This window comes from Amblyomma maculatum, chromosome 1, assembly GCF_055883805.1.
Source record: "Amblyomma maculatum isolate TAMU_Amacu chromosome 1, ASM5588380v1, whole genome shotgun sequence".
NCBI classification, from domain to species: domain Eukaryota; kingdom Metazoa; phylum Arthropoda; class Arachnida; order Ixodida; family Ixodidae; genus Amblyomma; species Amblyomma maculatum.
In genome coordinates, this window is record NC_139344.1 from 406649785 (window position 1) to 406667502 (window position 17718).

General features: G+C 43.9%; 1 protein-coding gene across 1 annotated transcript in view; it reads left to right on the forward strand.

Annotated features, from left to right (window-relative positions):
• The first annotated feature begins 9607 nt into the window (after positions 1–9607).
• LOC146208819 (uncharacterized) overlaps positions 9608–17718 on the forward strand; it is a 42216-nt gene continuing 34105 nt past the window's right edge. Inside the window, exon 1 of the mRNA XM_084579377.1 lies at positions 9608–9644. Within this exon, the coding sequence (XP_084435503.1) occupies positions 9608–9644 (37 nt within the window). The remainder of the gene's footprint in view (positions 9645–17718) is intronic.

Below are 17718 nucleotides of genomic sequence, written 5' to 3' on the forward strand. Positions count from 1 at the left end.
AGTTGGCTTTTGACCTTGACCTTGACTTTGACCTTCACCTTTGGTGCGAACATAGCTACCCAAAGTGGCTGTGGGTTAAGTTCCAACTCGACCTCAGAGATGTTTGGTCGTCAGAAGTCCACGGTGACCTTGGATTTATTTCGTTTAGTGAAGGTATCACTTCAAAATTGGCGGCATTTAAGCATGGTTTGAACCTAATGATCAAGAAAAGGCTGTGGGTGTTGCAGCGATAGCCTCCGTAACACCAAATTTTCAAACCGCGGTCTTTTTATAAATGTTCTTATCACTCAAAAGCGAGGAGGTTATGTGGCGTAACCTACGAACTGGAGTATTCCCGAACTCCCAGCTTTAGAGCAAGTGGCAGCCAGAAATTTTCAGCCCCTGGTGCAAACGTTGCGATGAAACAACGGACATGATCAACATGATATGGAGGTGTCCTGGATTTGGAGAACCTGACACAACAGATGATACCTGGGAAGCACTACTTCTCAATGCGATAAAAAGCTGCGCTAATAAGACACGGACGAAGGAAAGGTAGGACGCACACAAACGCCGAACCTACCTTTCCTTCGTCCGTGTCTTATTAGCGCAGCTTGTTATTGCATTGAACTATGAACCAACTAGCCCGACAAATTTTACTACTTCTCAAACAGGACGAAAAAGGGCAAAGTGAAGTCATCCGTCTAGCCCTATCCGCTGCTCAGATCCAAGAGATCCAGGTCGACGGCTGAAGGGGAGGACATGGCTGGGACAAAGCTGCGCCTCGGATCCTCGCCAACCTTTTGACTGGCACAAATAAATGTTATTTCTCTCTATATATATAATTATTCAGAGTAAAGGAAAGGTGCTGTATATGTCACGTTTTGTGGACACCTGAACCGACACTGCATGACAACTGTTTACGTTTTTCACCTTCAAAGTTTTTAAAGGTCAAATTTGCTTCGTGCTGACGAATTGAAAAACTGGCATAATAAAGGTTTTGCTTAAAACGTGGCCTATGTACGTACAGTACGTACGCGTTACAGTCGAGCCACGCCTGTCATACCAGCCAAATACTGCAAACACGTGTTAAGTGCATCAGAAGATTGACAGCCGAAATTATCACGCAGAAAAGAATAAAAACTGAGCGTCGCTTTATGGTAGTTATCTCGAACTGTGATGGCATAAAAGCACTATGACCTGTACTTTAACTGCGTTGCACGAGGCGAAAAGCTGTCATCAGGTCGTTGCACGCAGTGGCTTATAAGTCGTTACCCACATAGTGCGCCGATAACGAAGGGATGCAGTGGATGCATTCATCATCATCATCAGCCTGATTATACCCACTGCAGGGCGAAGGCCTCTCCCATATTTATCTACTTAACCCGGTTCAGTGCTAGCTGCATCCACTTGACCCCTGCGAACTTCTTAATCTCATCCGCCCACCTAATTTTCTGCCGCCCCCTGCTACGCTTTCTTTCCCTTGGAATCCAGTTTGTTACCCTAAGCGACCATCGGTTATCCTCTCTTCGCACTACATGTCCTGCCATTGTCCATTTCTTCTTCTTAATTTCCACTAGAATGTCGGTAACTTGAGTTATTTCTCTGACCCACTCTGCACGTTTTCTATCTCTTAATGTTACCCCTACTATTTTTCGTTCCATAGCCCTCTGGGTTGTCCTCAACTTAAGTAGAACTCTCTTGGTTAGCCTCCACGTTTCAACCCCATAGGTGAGTACAGGCAAGATGTAACTGTTGTATACTTTCCTCTTGAGCGATACCGGTAAGCTGCTAGTCATAATCTGCTAGTGCTTGCCAAATGCGCTCCATCCCAATCTTATTCTTCTTGTTATTTCCTTTTCATGGTCCGGATCTGCGGTTACTACCTGTCCTAAGTAGACATATTCGCCTACTACTTCCAGTATTTCGCTACCTAATGTAAACTGCTGTTCCTTCCCGAGGCTGTTAAACATTACCTTAGTCTTCTGCATATTGATTTTCAAGCCTACCTTTCTACTTTTTTTGTCTAGGTTATCAATCATTATTTGCAGTTCATCCCCCGAGTTGCTTAGGAAGGCAATGTCATCAGCAAATCGCAGATTACTGAGGTATTCTCCATCTACCCTTATCCCTAACTGCTCCCATTCCAAGTCTCAAATTACTTCCTCTAAACAAGCTGTGAACAGTACTGGGGAGATTGTGTCTCCTTGCCTAACACCTTTCTTTATGGGAATTTTGTTACTGTCTTTATGCAGAACTATGGTTGCTGTGCAGCCACTATATATATCTTCCAGCACTTTCACGTACGGCTCGTCTACCCCCTGATTTCGCGATGCCTGCATCACCGCCGAGGTTTCAACTGAGTCAAATGCTTTTTCGTAATCAATGAATGCTATGTATAAGGGCTGGTTATATTCCGAGCATTTTCCTATCACCTGATTGATGGTATGGATATGATCGATAGTAGAGTACCGTTTCCGAAACCCTGCTTGATCCTTTGCTTGATTGCAGTCTAAGGTTGTCCTGATTCTATTAGCGGTTACCTTAGTAAATACCTTATACGTAACAGACAGTAAGCTGATTGGTCTGTAATTTTTAAGATCCTTAGAGTCCCCTTTCTTGCGAATGAGGATAATGTTTGCATTCTTCCATTCTTCCGGTACCGTCGATGACACCAGGCATTGCGTACACAGGGTGGCCAGTTTTTCTAGCACGATATCCCCCCCGTAAATCAGCAAATCTGTAGTTATCTGATCCTCTCCAGCTGATTTCCCCCTTTTCATAGTTTCTAGTGCTTTCTTGAATTCGTCCTTCGTCACTGGTGGAACGTCTGACTGTTTTTCCCTACCGCCAATTTCATTACGGTCCTGACTACTTTGGCTACTGTAGAGATCTGTATAGAACTCCTCGGCTACTTCGACTATCTTGTCCATATTAGTGATGACGTTGCCCGCCTTGTCCCTTATCGCATACATCTGGTTTTTGCCTATGCCCAATTTCTTCTTTACCGCTTTAAGGCTTCCCCCGTTCTTTACAGCATGCTCAATTTTCTCCATGTTATACTTCCTTATATCGGCCACCTTGCGCTTATTGATTAGCTTTGATATCTCGGCCAATTCAATCTGGTCTGTTGGATTGGAAGCTTTCATACTCTGGCGTTTCTTAATCCAATCTTTCGTCTCCTTAGACAGCTTACCGGTAGCCTCTCTAACTATCCTACCGCCTACTTCTACCGCGCACTCAGTAATGATATCTCTGAAATTATTGTTCCTTGTCTCTAGGGTAATGTCGCCATCCTCAGTTAGAGCTGAATACCTATTCTGTAGCGAGATCCTGAACTCTTCTGCCCTTCTCCTCACCGCTAATTCGTTGATGGGTTTCTTTCTTGCTAATCTGCTGCGTTCCTTCTTCAGATTTAGGCTAATTCGGGACCTCACCATCCTGTGGTCACTGCATCGCACTTTCCCGATTACCTCTACATCCTGCACAATGGCGGGGGCTGAACACATTATGAAGTCGATTTGTCTCTCCGTTAGGACTTGCATTATTCTCCACCAATACCCTGTCACAGCTTACAGTGTGCATAGTCGTCCTGTCATCGGCACTGAATCTGAAACGGCAAAACGTGACTGGGGTCTCCTGGTGAATGTCTCTCCACCAGGGTGTTGAGCCAGAATTTTTTCCGAGTTCGGTTCGGGCTCGGTTTCGGCTAAGGAGGCACATTTCGTTCCGGTTCGAACCGTTTGGATTCTTCCCCGAACTGGTTCAAACAGGTTCACACAAAAAAAAAAAAAAAGCGATACCAGGGACAGTTCCAGGGACCCTGTGTTTTGTAAGCGGTATCTTCCACACAACTGGCATTGGTATGAAGGCTCCATGCACCCTTTCCTTGTTATGTTTTATTTTATTTCCTGTATTGCTTCTTAATGCTAGCCTCTTCCCGCAGCCTCACTGCCTTTTCTTTCAGGTTCTTACGGTGTAGTTCACCCATTGCAATATTACTGTCATTCCTTCCTCTGTTTATTCCGGGGGGCTTAGTCAGTGGTCCCTTCGTGGTCCGCTTATACTCGTTCCTTTCCTTGCTTTTCAAGGTTTTTCTCCCTACCCGTACACCACGTTACTCATTGGTTGCGTTTTCTCGTAGTGCACTTCTAGCTTTCAGTGACACCTTTCTAGACTATCTTTGGCGTTCGCATCAGTACTGGTGTATAAAGCAATGAAACGCATTCTTTTTTTTTTTCGACACGGTAATTGTACGGGCCAAACCGATAACACACCAAATAGAGCTTGTCAATGAATACCCTTACCAGTTACTCCACTCACTTGCTTGCTGCATCCAGTCTTCACATTTGAATATCGGATCTTCCTTCCTGGCATAGTTTAGCTTGCCACGGGAAATAAAACCAGCAGGCATAGCTAGGGGCAGAATGAAAAAAAAAGACCTATGGGATAATCGACTTATGGAATCATCTTTGTGACACGTTCAGATACAAGTCAAGAACAGACCGGTAAATTACTGTCCAAGGCGGCCTTCTATTGTCAGCGCCGGCTTATCATTCTGAAGTCTCGGTCAAACAAATTCCATATTCTGGCGTCACATCGCACGCAGCTGCTTTGCATGTGCCATGTGCCGCATTGAATGGGCGTCCAACAAAAGAAAAATCAAATAATTAACGTGACTTTTCAACATCGTCATTTGGTTTTTTGTTGCAGATGCTTATGTATTTATTTTTCAAAATATATAACTCAACTTATGAGTTATATACTTTTAGCTTCCTAGGAAGAGCCTCGAATGGGGCAGCTTTTTCCACGAGCGGCACCATTATGCACTACAGCCGCCATCCGTGCTCGGGATGAAACAATATACAGACACCAGAGATTGGTGCTATGAATGTAGCAATGTATTTTTCTTTGTTCTTGTCAGCTTTTTGAAATGGACGATTTTTTAGTATGGTTGTGATGTTTGCAGTGTGCAGTGCGCTTTTGTACGCAGTGCGGTTTTGTGCAGTGTGCAGCGGTATTCTTTTCTTATAACTGCCTAGTATGTTACCCGCGAATTTTATTCATTTTGTCTTAGGAGGTCCCCCGGACAGTTTTTACTTCGGGACCTCCTTCTGTAATACTGATAACCATGTATCATCATCATCATCATCAGCCTGATTATACCCACTGCAGGGCGAAGGCCTCTCCCATATCTCTCCACTTAACCCGGTTCTGTGCTAGCTGCATCCACTTGACCCCTGCGAACTTCTTAATCTCATCCGCCCACCTAACTTTCTGCCGCCCCCTGCTACGCTTTCCTTCCCTTGGAATCCAGTTTGTTACCCTCAGCGACCATCGGTTATCCTCTCTTCGCACTACATGTCCTGCCCATGTCCATTTCTTCTTCTTAATTTCCACTAGAATGTCGTTAACTTGAGTTATTTCTCTGACCCACTCTGCGCGCTTTCTATCTCTTAATGTTACCCCTACCATTTTTCGTTCCATAGCCCTCTGGGTTGTCCTCAACTTAAGTAGAACTCTCTTGGTTAGCCTCCACGTTTCAGCCCCATAGGTGAGTACAGGCAAGATGCAACTGTTGTATACTTTCCTCTTGAGCGATACCGGTAAGCTGCTAGTCATAATCTGCGAGTGCTTGCCAAACGCGCTCCATCCCAATCTTATTCTTCTTGTTATTTCCTTTTCATGATCCGGATCTGCGGTTACTACCTGTCCTAAGTAGATATATTCGCCTTCTACTTCCAGTATTTCGCTACCTAATGTAAACTCCTGTTCCTTCCCGAGGCTGTTGAACATTACCTTAGTCTTCTGCATATTGATTTTCAAGCCTACCTTTCTACTTTTCCTGTCTAGGTCATCAATCATTATTTGCAGTTCATCCCCCGAGTTGCTTAGCAAGGCAATGTCATCAGCAAATCGCAGATTACTGAGGTATTCTCCATCAACCCTTATCCCTAACTGCTCCCATTCCAAGTCTCTGAATACTTCCTCTAAACATGCTGTGAATAGTACTGGGGAGATTGTGTCTCCTTGCCTAACACCTTTCTTTATGGGAATTTTGTTGCTTTCTTTATGTAGAACTATGGTTGCTGTGCAGCCACTATATATATCTTCCAGCGCTTTCACGTACGGCTCGTCTACCCCCTGATTTCGCAATGCCTGCATCACCGCCGAGGTTTCAACTGAGTCAAATGCTTTTTCGTAATCAATGAATGCTATGTATAAGGGCTGGTTATATTCCGAGCATTTTTCTATCACCTGATTGATGGTATGGATATGATCGATAGTAGAGTACCGTTTCCGAAACCCTGTTTGATCCTTTGCTTGATTGCAGTCTAAGGTTGTCCTGATTCTATTAGCGATTACCTTAGTAAATACCTTATACGTAACAGACAGTAAGCTGATTGGTCTGTAATTTTTAATGTCCTTAGAGTCCCCTTTCTTGTGAATGAGGATAATGTTTGCATTCTTCCATGCTTCCGGTACCGTCGATGACACCAGGCACTGCGTATACAGGGTGGCCAGTTTTTCTAGCACGATATCCCCCCCGTCCTTCAGCAAATCTGTAGTTATCTGATCCTCTCCAGCTGATTTCCCCCTTTTCATAGTTTCTAGTGCTTTCTTGACCTCTTCCTTCGTCACTGGTGGAACGTCTGACTGTTTTTCCCTACCGCCAATCTCATTACGGTCCTGACTACTTTGGCTACTGTAGAGATCTGTATAGAACTCCTCGGCTACTTTGACTATCTTGTCCATATTAGTGATGACGTTGCCCGCCTTGTCCCTTATCGCATACATCTGGTTTTTGCCTATGCCCAATTTCTTCTTTACTGCTTTAAGGCTTCCCCCGTTCTTTACAGCATGCTCAATTTTCTCCATGTTATACTTCCTTATATCGGCCACCTTGCACTTATTGATTAGCTTTGATATCTCGGCCAATTCGATCTGGTCTGTTGGATTGGAAGCTTTCATACTCTGCCGTTTCTTAATCAAATCTTTCGTCTCCTTAGACAGCTTACCGGTATCCTCTCTAACTATCCTACCGCCTACTTCTACCGCGCACTCAGTAATGATATCTCTGAAATTATTGTTCCTTGCCTCTAGGGTAATGTCGCCATCCTCAGTTAGAGCTGAATACCTATTCTGTAGCGAGATCCTGAATTCTTCTGCCCTCCCCCTCACCGCTAATTCGTTGATGGGTTTCTTTCTTACTAATCTATTGCGTTCCTTCTTCAGATTTAGGCTAATTCGGGACCTCACCATCCTGTGGTCACTACATCGAACTTTCCCGATTACCTCTACATCCTGCACAATGGCGGGGGTTGAACACATTATGAAGTCGATTTCATTTTTAGTCTCTCCGTTAGGACTTTTCCATGTCCATTTTCGGTTCTTCCGTTTGCTGAAGAAGGTATTCATGATTCGTAAGTTATTGCGCTCTGCAAACTCAACTAGTAACTCCCCTCTGCTATTCCTAGAACCAATGCCATAGCCACCTACTGCCTTGTCTCCTGCCTGTTTTTTCCCTACCTTGGCATTGAAGTCGCCCATTAGTACAGTATACTGCGTCTTTACTTTTCGCATTGCCGATTCTACATCTTCATAGAAGCTTTCAACTGCCTGGTCATCATAACTACATGTAGGTGCATAGGCCTGTACAACCTTCAGTTGATACCGCTTATTAAGCCTAATTACGATGCCTGCAACCCTCTCATTAATACTATAGAATTCATCTATATTACCCGCTATATACTTATTGACAAGGAAACCTACTCCTAGTTGTCGCCTTTCTGGTAAACCTCGATAACACAGTACATGCCCGTCCTTCAGTAAGTATATGCCTCATTCGGCCTCCTAACCTCACTAAGCCCTATGACATCCCATTTCATGCCTTCTAGTTCCTCTAACAGCACTGCTAAACTAGCTTCACTAGCTAGAGTTCTAGCATTAAACGGCCAAGGTCAGTTTCCAATGGCGGCCTGTCCAGCGGAGCCAGACTTTCTTAGCACCCCCTGCTGCGTCACAGGTCTGACCGCCGCCGTGGTCAGTTGTTCCGCAGCCGCTGGTGACTGAGGGCCGTGGTTTTATGGAGCTTATCATAGGAGGTTGTGGCCAATTACTGCACCAGGGTGGCCAACTCCTGTTCTGGTGAGGGAGTGCGTTGCCGGAGGTGTTCACCGGCATCAGGTCGCACCCCAAACCTGTATATGCAATTCCATCGACACGCGGATTTTTTTTTTTTTTTCATCCGGTGGAGAATTGCGCGGCACCGGGATTTGAACCCCGGTCCTCTTGCATGCGAGGCGGATGTTCTACCGCTACGCCACCGCTGCACCGCTTTCCATGCATACATGTATCTAATATGATGATGATGAAGTAGGTAATAAAAGCGCTTCATAAGCAGGATAAAAGGAAAACAATGTAGGTAAATTGCCAGCAAACATGGGTCGGAACAGCACTGCGTACCGGTTCGGAACGACTCGTCCGATTTGTTCCACTTTCGGTTCAGTTTCAAGATGGCGGAAAAAAATCGTGCGTGGTTCGGTTCCGGCTCCAAGTGAAAATTAGGGGTTGGTTCCAGTTTTCGGTCTGGCTCCGGTTCCGGTTCAACACCTTGCTATATACAAGAACCCCATCGATATCCCGGGGAATCCCGCGGAACCTTGCGGACACATCTCGCGCACAATTTCTGCTGGAGCCACTCAAGAGCTATTAAAGGCGTATGCCTTCAAAATCATGGGACTGATGCATTTCTGTGTCACGATTGTGCTTCTCGCAGCAGTGGCTACAGTGAATGAAATCAGCTGCGGCCGTGGCTCTATGCCACCGTTGCAGCGGCAGGCCGATGTGTCAGTCAGCGCACGTTACGGTGCGAGTCGCATCAAGCTTCCATTGCTCGCTGAAACCATCGCTAGCATATCAGCCTACCGCTGGAACTTGGATGTTCAGTCATGGCCACCGATAATATTGTTTATCAAACTACGATTAGGAGCACCACAAATATTTTGGTCGAATTCGCTAATCACGTGATAATTTTTGTATTTTGCTGGGTCTCTTTCGAGATCGGAAAAAAGATACACATGACGCTTTGTTCATCGGAAACAAATGGAATGGCGGTTTCAGAAAGTACTCTTCAGGTTAAAAATAATATTTATTGTCCAGAAGCAATAGTCTGTAAATTATAAATATAATTTCAATTACTAATTAGTCAATAGCAAGATTTTTAAAAATGCCTGTGGTGCGCCACACAGCTGGCAGCTGCAAGTAGTTTCCCTGGCGTACATCAAATGTTTTGTTTTTTAACCCCTGGCTAAATTTAGGTGAGATACCCTGTACAACCAAAAGTAAAATGCCAAGACACGGGGCACCCCCAACAAGCTGCTCCAGAGACGTTCTCAACCTCAACCCACATCGGCATTGGGAACGACAGATAGCATCGGAATGATGCGTTTTCTTTGGGCCAAACACGTGATGGCCAACTTCAGTGGCCCCACGATGGCCCGCCATTTATCAAGCCACTCTAATCTGTACACTTGAACGATCATCGCCAAAAGACGCGTCTGCTGCGCATGCCACACTCGACGAGCGTCGTTCTCTTTCACTTGGTGGACTCGGTTGGAAAGCCCGGATGCCGAGCCTTAAAGAGAAAGTAGCCCTCATCACGGGTGAGTCACAACAAACGAGATTAGAAAAGCAGTTCAAATAAGGACGAGAAATGAAAGAACGGTAGTAAAACTGCTAAAGTTTGCTTTCAAATGGATTGAAACGTTATCCATCTCTTCATTTCTCTGTACCTGATCCTTTCTTGACAAGAACCTTGACACGAAGCTTGTCAAGAACCTTGTATAAGAGCTTTGCATGATTTAGAAAGGTTGTGCCCAGTTTGGCGGTATAGGTTAGGGGGAAGCTCGAGCATCGCCTTAGGAGTAGACGTGATAGCGCCTTTAACAGCCCCTTAACATACTCTGGTTTTTATTTATTTTAATTATTTGTTTACAAAATACTGCTGGATTTATTGCAAAACCTCAAGCAGAAGTGGGTTTCAAACTAAACTCTCGAAAAGAACAACCTCTTTGTAGTACACCTTATAAAAAAAAATACAGAGAAAACAAATTGAAAAAATAACGGTATCATTATATAATTTTTGACAATACATCGCGTAAGTATTTTTCAAAATGAGCACGGGGAATAAAAACAAAGTTGAATAGTATGAAATTAATAAGAATTCTTAAGCAAATGCATGATACAAATGATACCATATTGGAATCCTGTACGATGTTTGCGTTAAGAACATTCCATTCCCTTAGAGTCTGCGGGAAAAAAAATACATGCCTCAGTGTGGCATGATACGCCCTTCAGTTTTAAGGAGTAGCAAGATCGTGCTAAAAAACCAGCGACGTGCTCAGTGCGCGTGCTACTGTCAATTCCAATTCCTAACTTATTGCGAACGATCATACACATGTACTTGATCCTCTCGCGGTATCTCCTGAGCAGCTAAGGCTCCGAATTTGCTCTGTTAAGAAACTTGGTAGGAGGTGTCTGCCAACTGTATGAATTATAAATAAACCGCGCTTGCTTCCTTTGAGCATTTTCAAGTGTTGCCATGTTTTTCTTAACATAATGATCCCACAGAGCAGAGGCGTCTTCTAATGCAGGTCGGATAAAGGTTTTATATGCTAATAGCTTGATTTCCTGCGTGGAATACAAGGGAGTCCTTCTGAGACCACCAAGTGTTTTAATAGCTTTTATTTAATATTAGTAATGTGTTTGTTCCCCCATAGATCCGAGCTTAATCCAAGTTATTCTAGCTGTCCACGGCGAACTAATCACGACCGTAATTATATAAGAACAACATAATGGCTGCATTTTCCGCGTGATAGACAAAACAGTTTTTTCTGCAATAATCCTCGTCTGCCACGTTGAGCACCCGTCTTGAAGTTTAGCTAAAGCATCATTTTAAAAACGCTGGTCATCAGGAGTTCGTATTTCATGATATAGTATACAACCGTCGGCAAGCAGGCTGATTTTGACTGCCGTTTCTTTAACAATGTCATTATTTAAAAATTAAAAAGGAGAGTGGCTCAAGGACTGATCCTTGCGCCGGCACTTACCAAAGCCGGGCTCGAACATGCATTGCCAATTGATATGGACTGGTACCGAGACGATAAATACGCGTGTACCCACGCCAGTAGCAAATAGGTTTTCAAGATATTGCATCAGTTTCAGCAAGAACTTTTGTTTGAGACACGGTCAAATGCTTTTCCTAAATTTAAAAATATCTTTTTTTTTATATATGTTTTTCTTAAGGTAAATTTTGGGAAGATAAAGGCGCATTATATGCGCCAGTTTTCGGCGGACAGATACATTTAAATAAGTCGCGATCATACGAACCCAGCGAGACGAAATCAGATTTTGCACCCTCAATAGTAGACCTTACGCTTTAATGTCGGGCAATGTATGACTAGGACCGTCATCAGCCGACTGACAGCCCCTGGAGCGATTCTGTGGTACTTTTTGTTTCTAATCCAATCCAAGTTATTCCAAGCCAGAGCTTGGCCCATCAATTACTAATTCAGAACGTATTTGCCTTGTGATAGTAATAGTGATCAACGTTTTATAAAAGTACCATTAATACGGGTAGAAGACATGCACAGCTTTAATTTAAGTTCAGCCCTGACGATGGACCTCAAAGTAAATAAAGTATGCTAAAGAGCTTAGTACACATTCTTTTAAACAAATCTCTAGTCAAGACACATATCCTCATCGCACAAATTACACGATGCAACCTCTGCGTTACAAAGTTTCTCATGTATTAAGAACGTATTTGCCGCGAGATCGACATAGAGGTGGCGCCCCTGCCGCTCCGGTAGTGTGGTTAGGCAGCCGGCGGCACTCGCTGGGCGTATTGCCAAACCATATCCCGTAGGAGCACTCGAGCAGACGATGCTCTCTTCGAGTAAAAACGGCAACTGTTACTGAAAGGTGTCTCTGAATGCAACCTAAAAGTAACATACACTCACTCTGAACGCAACCTAAAGGTAACATACGCTCACTGAAGCCAGGAAATGATAATGGTTAAGGTAATTGCATAGTGTTAACCATTGTCATACCGTTACCTCGTGGCTAGTTCACGGCTGTTTTTTAGGCTATTAAGAACGAAAAGAATCGCATAATGCAGTCTAAGTAAAAAAAAAAACAACAACAAAAGAGGTGTTTGTAATATTTTTAATGTTGTCAATGGTAACAAATTCCACTCATGGGGTTCGAACAGATGTTTTCTTTGCAGAGGTAAGTAGTATTAAGTATTAATACAATGCGCCACAGAAGCTTTTTTTTTTATTATTGGTGTAGTTCGAGCAATTTAACCAGGTCGCATTCCGCAACCTGTCAATACAAAGTTACACCAGTATCTAGCTCTCACTTTGATCACACATCAAAATTCCGGGAGACATATACATGCATTAAGTAAATGTAACCAGGCAGGAGGTCAATCCTGTGCAGCATATGCCCCCCGCACCACAGAACATTGTTCTCTGAACAGAGACTTCGATGAACGTGGTGGCTCTGTATGGTGATCGGTCATGCGGCTCTTCCACAGGCTAAAAAGTCCCATGAGCACAAAAAGCTCACATGGCGCCTCATAAGCATCTTTTGTAGGCAAAAACCTTATAGTATAGGGCGTAATATCAATGTCTTTTTTGGGAGTCCGTTGAAGAATGTCCCCAAAAAACACTGCATCACGGCGATACACAAAACAATGATCTATAGTTTATTGCTGCTGTCACAGGCGACAGTCCACTGACCATGGCACAAAAGTCTCTTTTGCCCGAAGCCACGTTTTGACGGTGAGGCTGATGTGTGAAGTTTAAAAAAGAAAGCCTTTGCCTTTAAATGCGCTCTTATTTCTTTTTAACAATATTTCCGCTACTCGTGCGCCACCTGGCACCAAATCACGCGCCACGCGATCACGCGACAAAATCACGCGCCAGAGCATCGTCTGCTCGAGTGCTCCTATGGGATATGGTTTGGCAATACGCGTTGGGCAGTACGTTGCCTGAACCATATTTAATCATATTAATCCTCGACAAAGAGAACATATAGCAAGCCGGGCAGTGTCTGTTTTCTTGCGTCTGGTCACAGCCCGAAGTTTGCATCAGAAAATGCTTGGGAGATGCTAGCAGTGCAACTAGCATATCCTCGGGCATTTTGTGGTGTGCTGACCTGGTCGCACGCCTGCCCAACAGGTTTGCCACAAACTGCATGTGACTGCTCATCAACTCTGACCAGATAACGCTGGTACTGCTGCAAGCTATTATCTAGAAACGAGATCAAGCCGATATTTCACAAGAACTCACGACGCGCTGGAAAGCTGACCGTTCACGTGTAGCGCACCAAAAGAAGTGAATTCTCTGAACTCTAGTAGACGAGCAGTTTTTGCATCTATATTAGAGAACTTGATATTACGAAGGTGCGCCAATGAACCGAAAAGCGTCTATAGAGAAGGCCGACATTTACGGAAACCAGGAAAAGCCTAGGGAATTTTTTGTGCTGGTGCTTTCGATTAATAATGGTAAATTATTTGTCTAGTAACTTTTGAAAATGAAAATACATTTGTCTGTGAGACAGCAATATTGCGCACATGCAAAAAATGTAGGATCCTTCTGCTATTATTTTTTCGTTCTAGTGCAAACTACGAATCTTAGTCGTTGCGAAGACATTGAAAATATGTCGCATAGGCATGGTTTCTCTCCGAGAAGTTTTTTATAGAATGATTTTTTGGCACTGTATATACCGATCAGTGATCTAGTCTGATGCAAAATAAAATGGTATTATTATCAAAACCTAATTCTGGACATAAATCTCGTTATTTTATTGAGTTTAACGTCTCAAAGCGACTCAGGCTATGAGAGACACCATAGTAGAGGGCTCCGAAAATTTCGACCACCTGGGGTTATTTAAGAGAGAGAGAGAGAGAGATCCTTTAGTAAAAAGCAGAATTTTGCTGGCCTTTAGATTTCACTGGCATGCTACTCCGTGTAGGAAGGGGAACTGGGGAGGGAATGATTGGAAAAAAAAGGTAAGGAGATTAAAAGAAATAAAGGGGGAGATAAAACGCGGCCATTAAATGCGTTGTATGGTGCATCGTGGAGTAACGGTATAAAATGAAATGATGAAATGCATAATCCGACAAATGGGCTTATAGAGTTCAGAGCGTGTAAAATGCCTAAGGGTTACATTCAGGGTGAATTTAGAGTTTGTCAAGAACTCAAATCTCCTTGAAATACGCAAATAAAAAGTTCACTGCGAGTCTCTGTTTCCTAGGGCAGGATATGAGACCTAAAACAATGTACATTGTTAAAGGCATTGGGGAGAGCTTCTCCATCGCACTGCACACGGGCGCCTTGCTTTTCGCCTCCATCGAAAAGCGGCCGCCGCGGCCGAGATTCAATCCGGCATTCTTTGGCACAATATTCGAGTGCCCTAACAACTTCGCCGACGCTGCGGGTCAAAAAAAAAAAAAACGTTGTCTGTTGTTTAGCTCTGGTTAACTAACCCTAGTTGAATTGCGAAAGCAACGGCTGCATGGCCACGCCTGTGGCCAAATCAAGAGTCGGATGCATAGGTTCACTCACTGGTGTTATATCATTTTTATGCCTCAGCCGGTCGCTCACAGAACACACACTTTCAAAGGGGTTGTTCGTGAAGCGGCGGTGAAACTCTCGCGTGACCGACTCGTGCTCGCCCACTTTTTGTGCAAAGGGTGCGCGCCGACCACCTTCGACGTCTCCAGGCTCAACGATTAAACCGGCCAAAGCCATCTTCCTTCTTTTCTGGAGAGGTGCAGCGCGCTCTTCATCCGTTTCTTCTGCCGACCGTCACCTGGGGGTTTCGTTGCCCCTGCCATTTGTGGCTATACGGCATACGAGTGTGGAGCGAAAGATCTGGCTGCGGGTGACCGAGCGTTGCATCGAACACAACCAGCGTTCCGTTGAACGCATCAATGTTCACAGGCGTTTTAGGTGGTGGTGGTAAAGGCGTTTATTGCATCTAAATAAGGTCGACACCTAAACTCCGTCTTTAAGGGTATGACGCGATAGCGTAGGCTACCAGCCCACATATAAAGCCCCGCTTTAACCAAGCCGTATGAACGTGCCTTAGTGGCCTAGAGGGGTAACGTGAATGCCAGGGTCGTAGCAGGCTGATTCTGACATAACCGTCCCATGTAAAACGAGAGACTCCTGTTGGCAGCTCCCGCCATTTGCGGTTATGGCATACGAGCATACGCGACGAGCCGAGCTGGGTGGCGTTAGTGTTGCTTTCGCAACAAACTGTTGCGAAGGAAAGAAAGAAATTGATTATTTTCGTGTTGCTGCGACTATCAAATATATTTTTCCCCGGAGTAAACACGGTCAAGCAAGAATGAAGCGAGATAGTTGAGCCCACGTATGAAATATGGGGCTGATTTACTTTGCTTCTCAGAAACAATGGCTTCACACAGAAGAGAGCAGCAACACTTGCCGGATAGCGAATGGCCTCTCAATCTGCTTTCTGCTCGGCAACAGCGTTCAGGCCCTCTCATGCTTCCGTAGCTGTCGGATTCGAAACAGAAACAAGAGTGAATTATTTCTAGGTGGTTGCATCGTGTTGTATGGACGTCGCGACTTGTTCATTTTGCTTTGACATGGTGCCTAACGTCATCATCATCATCATCATCATCACTATGTTAGAGACGCCGCGCCGCAAAACAATCTCAAGCGCCGAAGGCCGACTGAGGATGTCATTATTAGGCAAGAAATACCCTTTAAGGACAATTATTGCTTTTACTGTAGCGTGGGAGGATAGCCTGCTCACATTTCTTTCGTAAGAGACTGACAGGTAAATAAAATCACACCACAATCGCGCTGCAAAGAGAAAACATAGGGTCCTGCTCTCGCACGTAAACAATATGCTTCTTAGAAGACGCGAGTGCGCTCTACACTGAGTAGCTAGCACTGCTGCACCGCAAGGTGACGACTCTGCTCAATCTCGAGGTCAAGGTCCAAGTAATAGAACTGAAATCTTCGCGTTAAGCATGACACGGCTTAAAGATAAATTTTTAAATTGCGCTCGAGCCTAATGGTCATATCTTCGATATACGAATGACTTATCAACCGTTCCAGTTCAGTTTTCAACCAAAATTGGCTACAACGTTAGCGCCTGTGTGTTAAGCTATGTATTTTCTGTATACGTTTAGCAGCCCAATTATCTACAGTGATAGTTTTTTTCTCTTTACACATATCTTTCTCAAGTGCCCTTAAGCTCATTTCAATGCCACCGTTAGATAGCTGTCAATTTTAGGCTCGGTAGAAGCATAAAATATTTCGTTTCTTTTTTTTTTACTTTTTATTTATGCATCCTATACTTTTATACGTTATGCTTATCATTTGAAAATCTTTCGATATATTATGCCCACATATTTCGTGCTCTTTAGGTCGAGGTTAGGTGTTTTCTTTGTCTTATTCATGTAACAACTGCATGATATGCCAGTACGCCGCGTTGAGCGCTGAACCTGCTCGCATTATATATTTATTCTATTTCTAGCTATTTTCCTTCACAGCGATATATTTCTTAGGATTTGGAACTGCAGTTATAGCTAAATGATATTCCTGTAAGCGTGCTTAACCTTTCTCCTTGCTTTTAAGCGGTGTTACCGATGTTCCACGTATTTAGTTAGCATGCGAATTTGCGGGTTTATCTCAAAATTGTCTAATTCCTAAATATTTTATTTATTTACAGCATATCCTGCAGCGCCGAAACATTACAGCAGGAGAGTGGGTAGAAACTAGAATAAACAAAATACAAATAATCAAGCAGAATCAATTGAAAATATGATGACTATGGTGAAGCATTTGGGATATCAGATCATGATATACAAGCCACAAAAAGAATACAGTGCAATGATAATTGCAAATTATTGATGAGCTGAGTGAAGCGGACACCGTCAGCTGTCAACACCTCGGCTGGTAATGTGTTCTTCTCAGATATTGTTCGCTGTTTGCTGCTTGGTTGTCGTGTCATAATGCAGGAAACTTTTAATGCATACAGCTGTTTCTAAGGCTAAATTCTGTTTATATATGCGAACGGCTGCATCCTTGGTTGAGTTATCTCCTCAAACACAGATCAAGAGCAGCAACACGGATTCACAAGCGGGCCCCACGCTCGTCCTGACAATCGCGCATTTTGCTTCCGTTGCCGAACTTCCTCTCTCTCCTCTCTATGGCTTTCGCACTCATTCTGCTGGTTTTGTTTGGTTTTGAGAACATAGAATCAGAACGACAGTTCCTGTTGTCCGGGTGCTAGCATGAGCTACAATTAAGACATCTGATTAAAATATTGTGCTTCTAAATTTCAGGCTCTACTGATGCAAGGTGAATAGCTTGCTACCGACTGCGCATCCTTCCGGACGTTCATCATTAATGCCTTCAGACTACTGCGAGCGTCTTGTTAATTGATCGCGTCAGAAAACAAAATCACGTTAACTTAAGAATTGAATCATTGATCTATACGTGACTGTATGTTTGGTAAGAAATGTAAGAGCTGTGGTGACTTTGTGCAAAAATACCCTTTCTTCTGCCAAATTTTTTCCCAGTCGTTATCAGCAGCACACATTTCTTTAACTTCACCAATGGTGTGGCGTTTCCAGATGGTGGAATAGAGCGCTTCTTGAAAGCCATTGTTGTCTACTTCCTCTGCTATCAT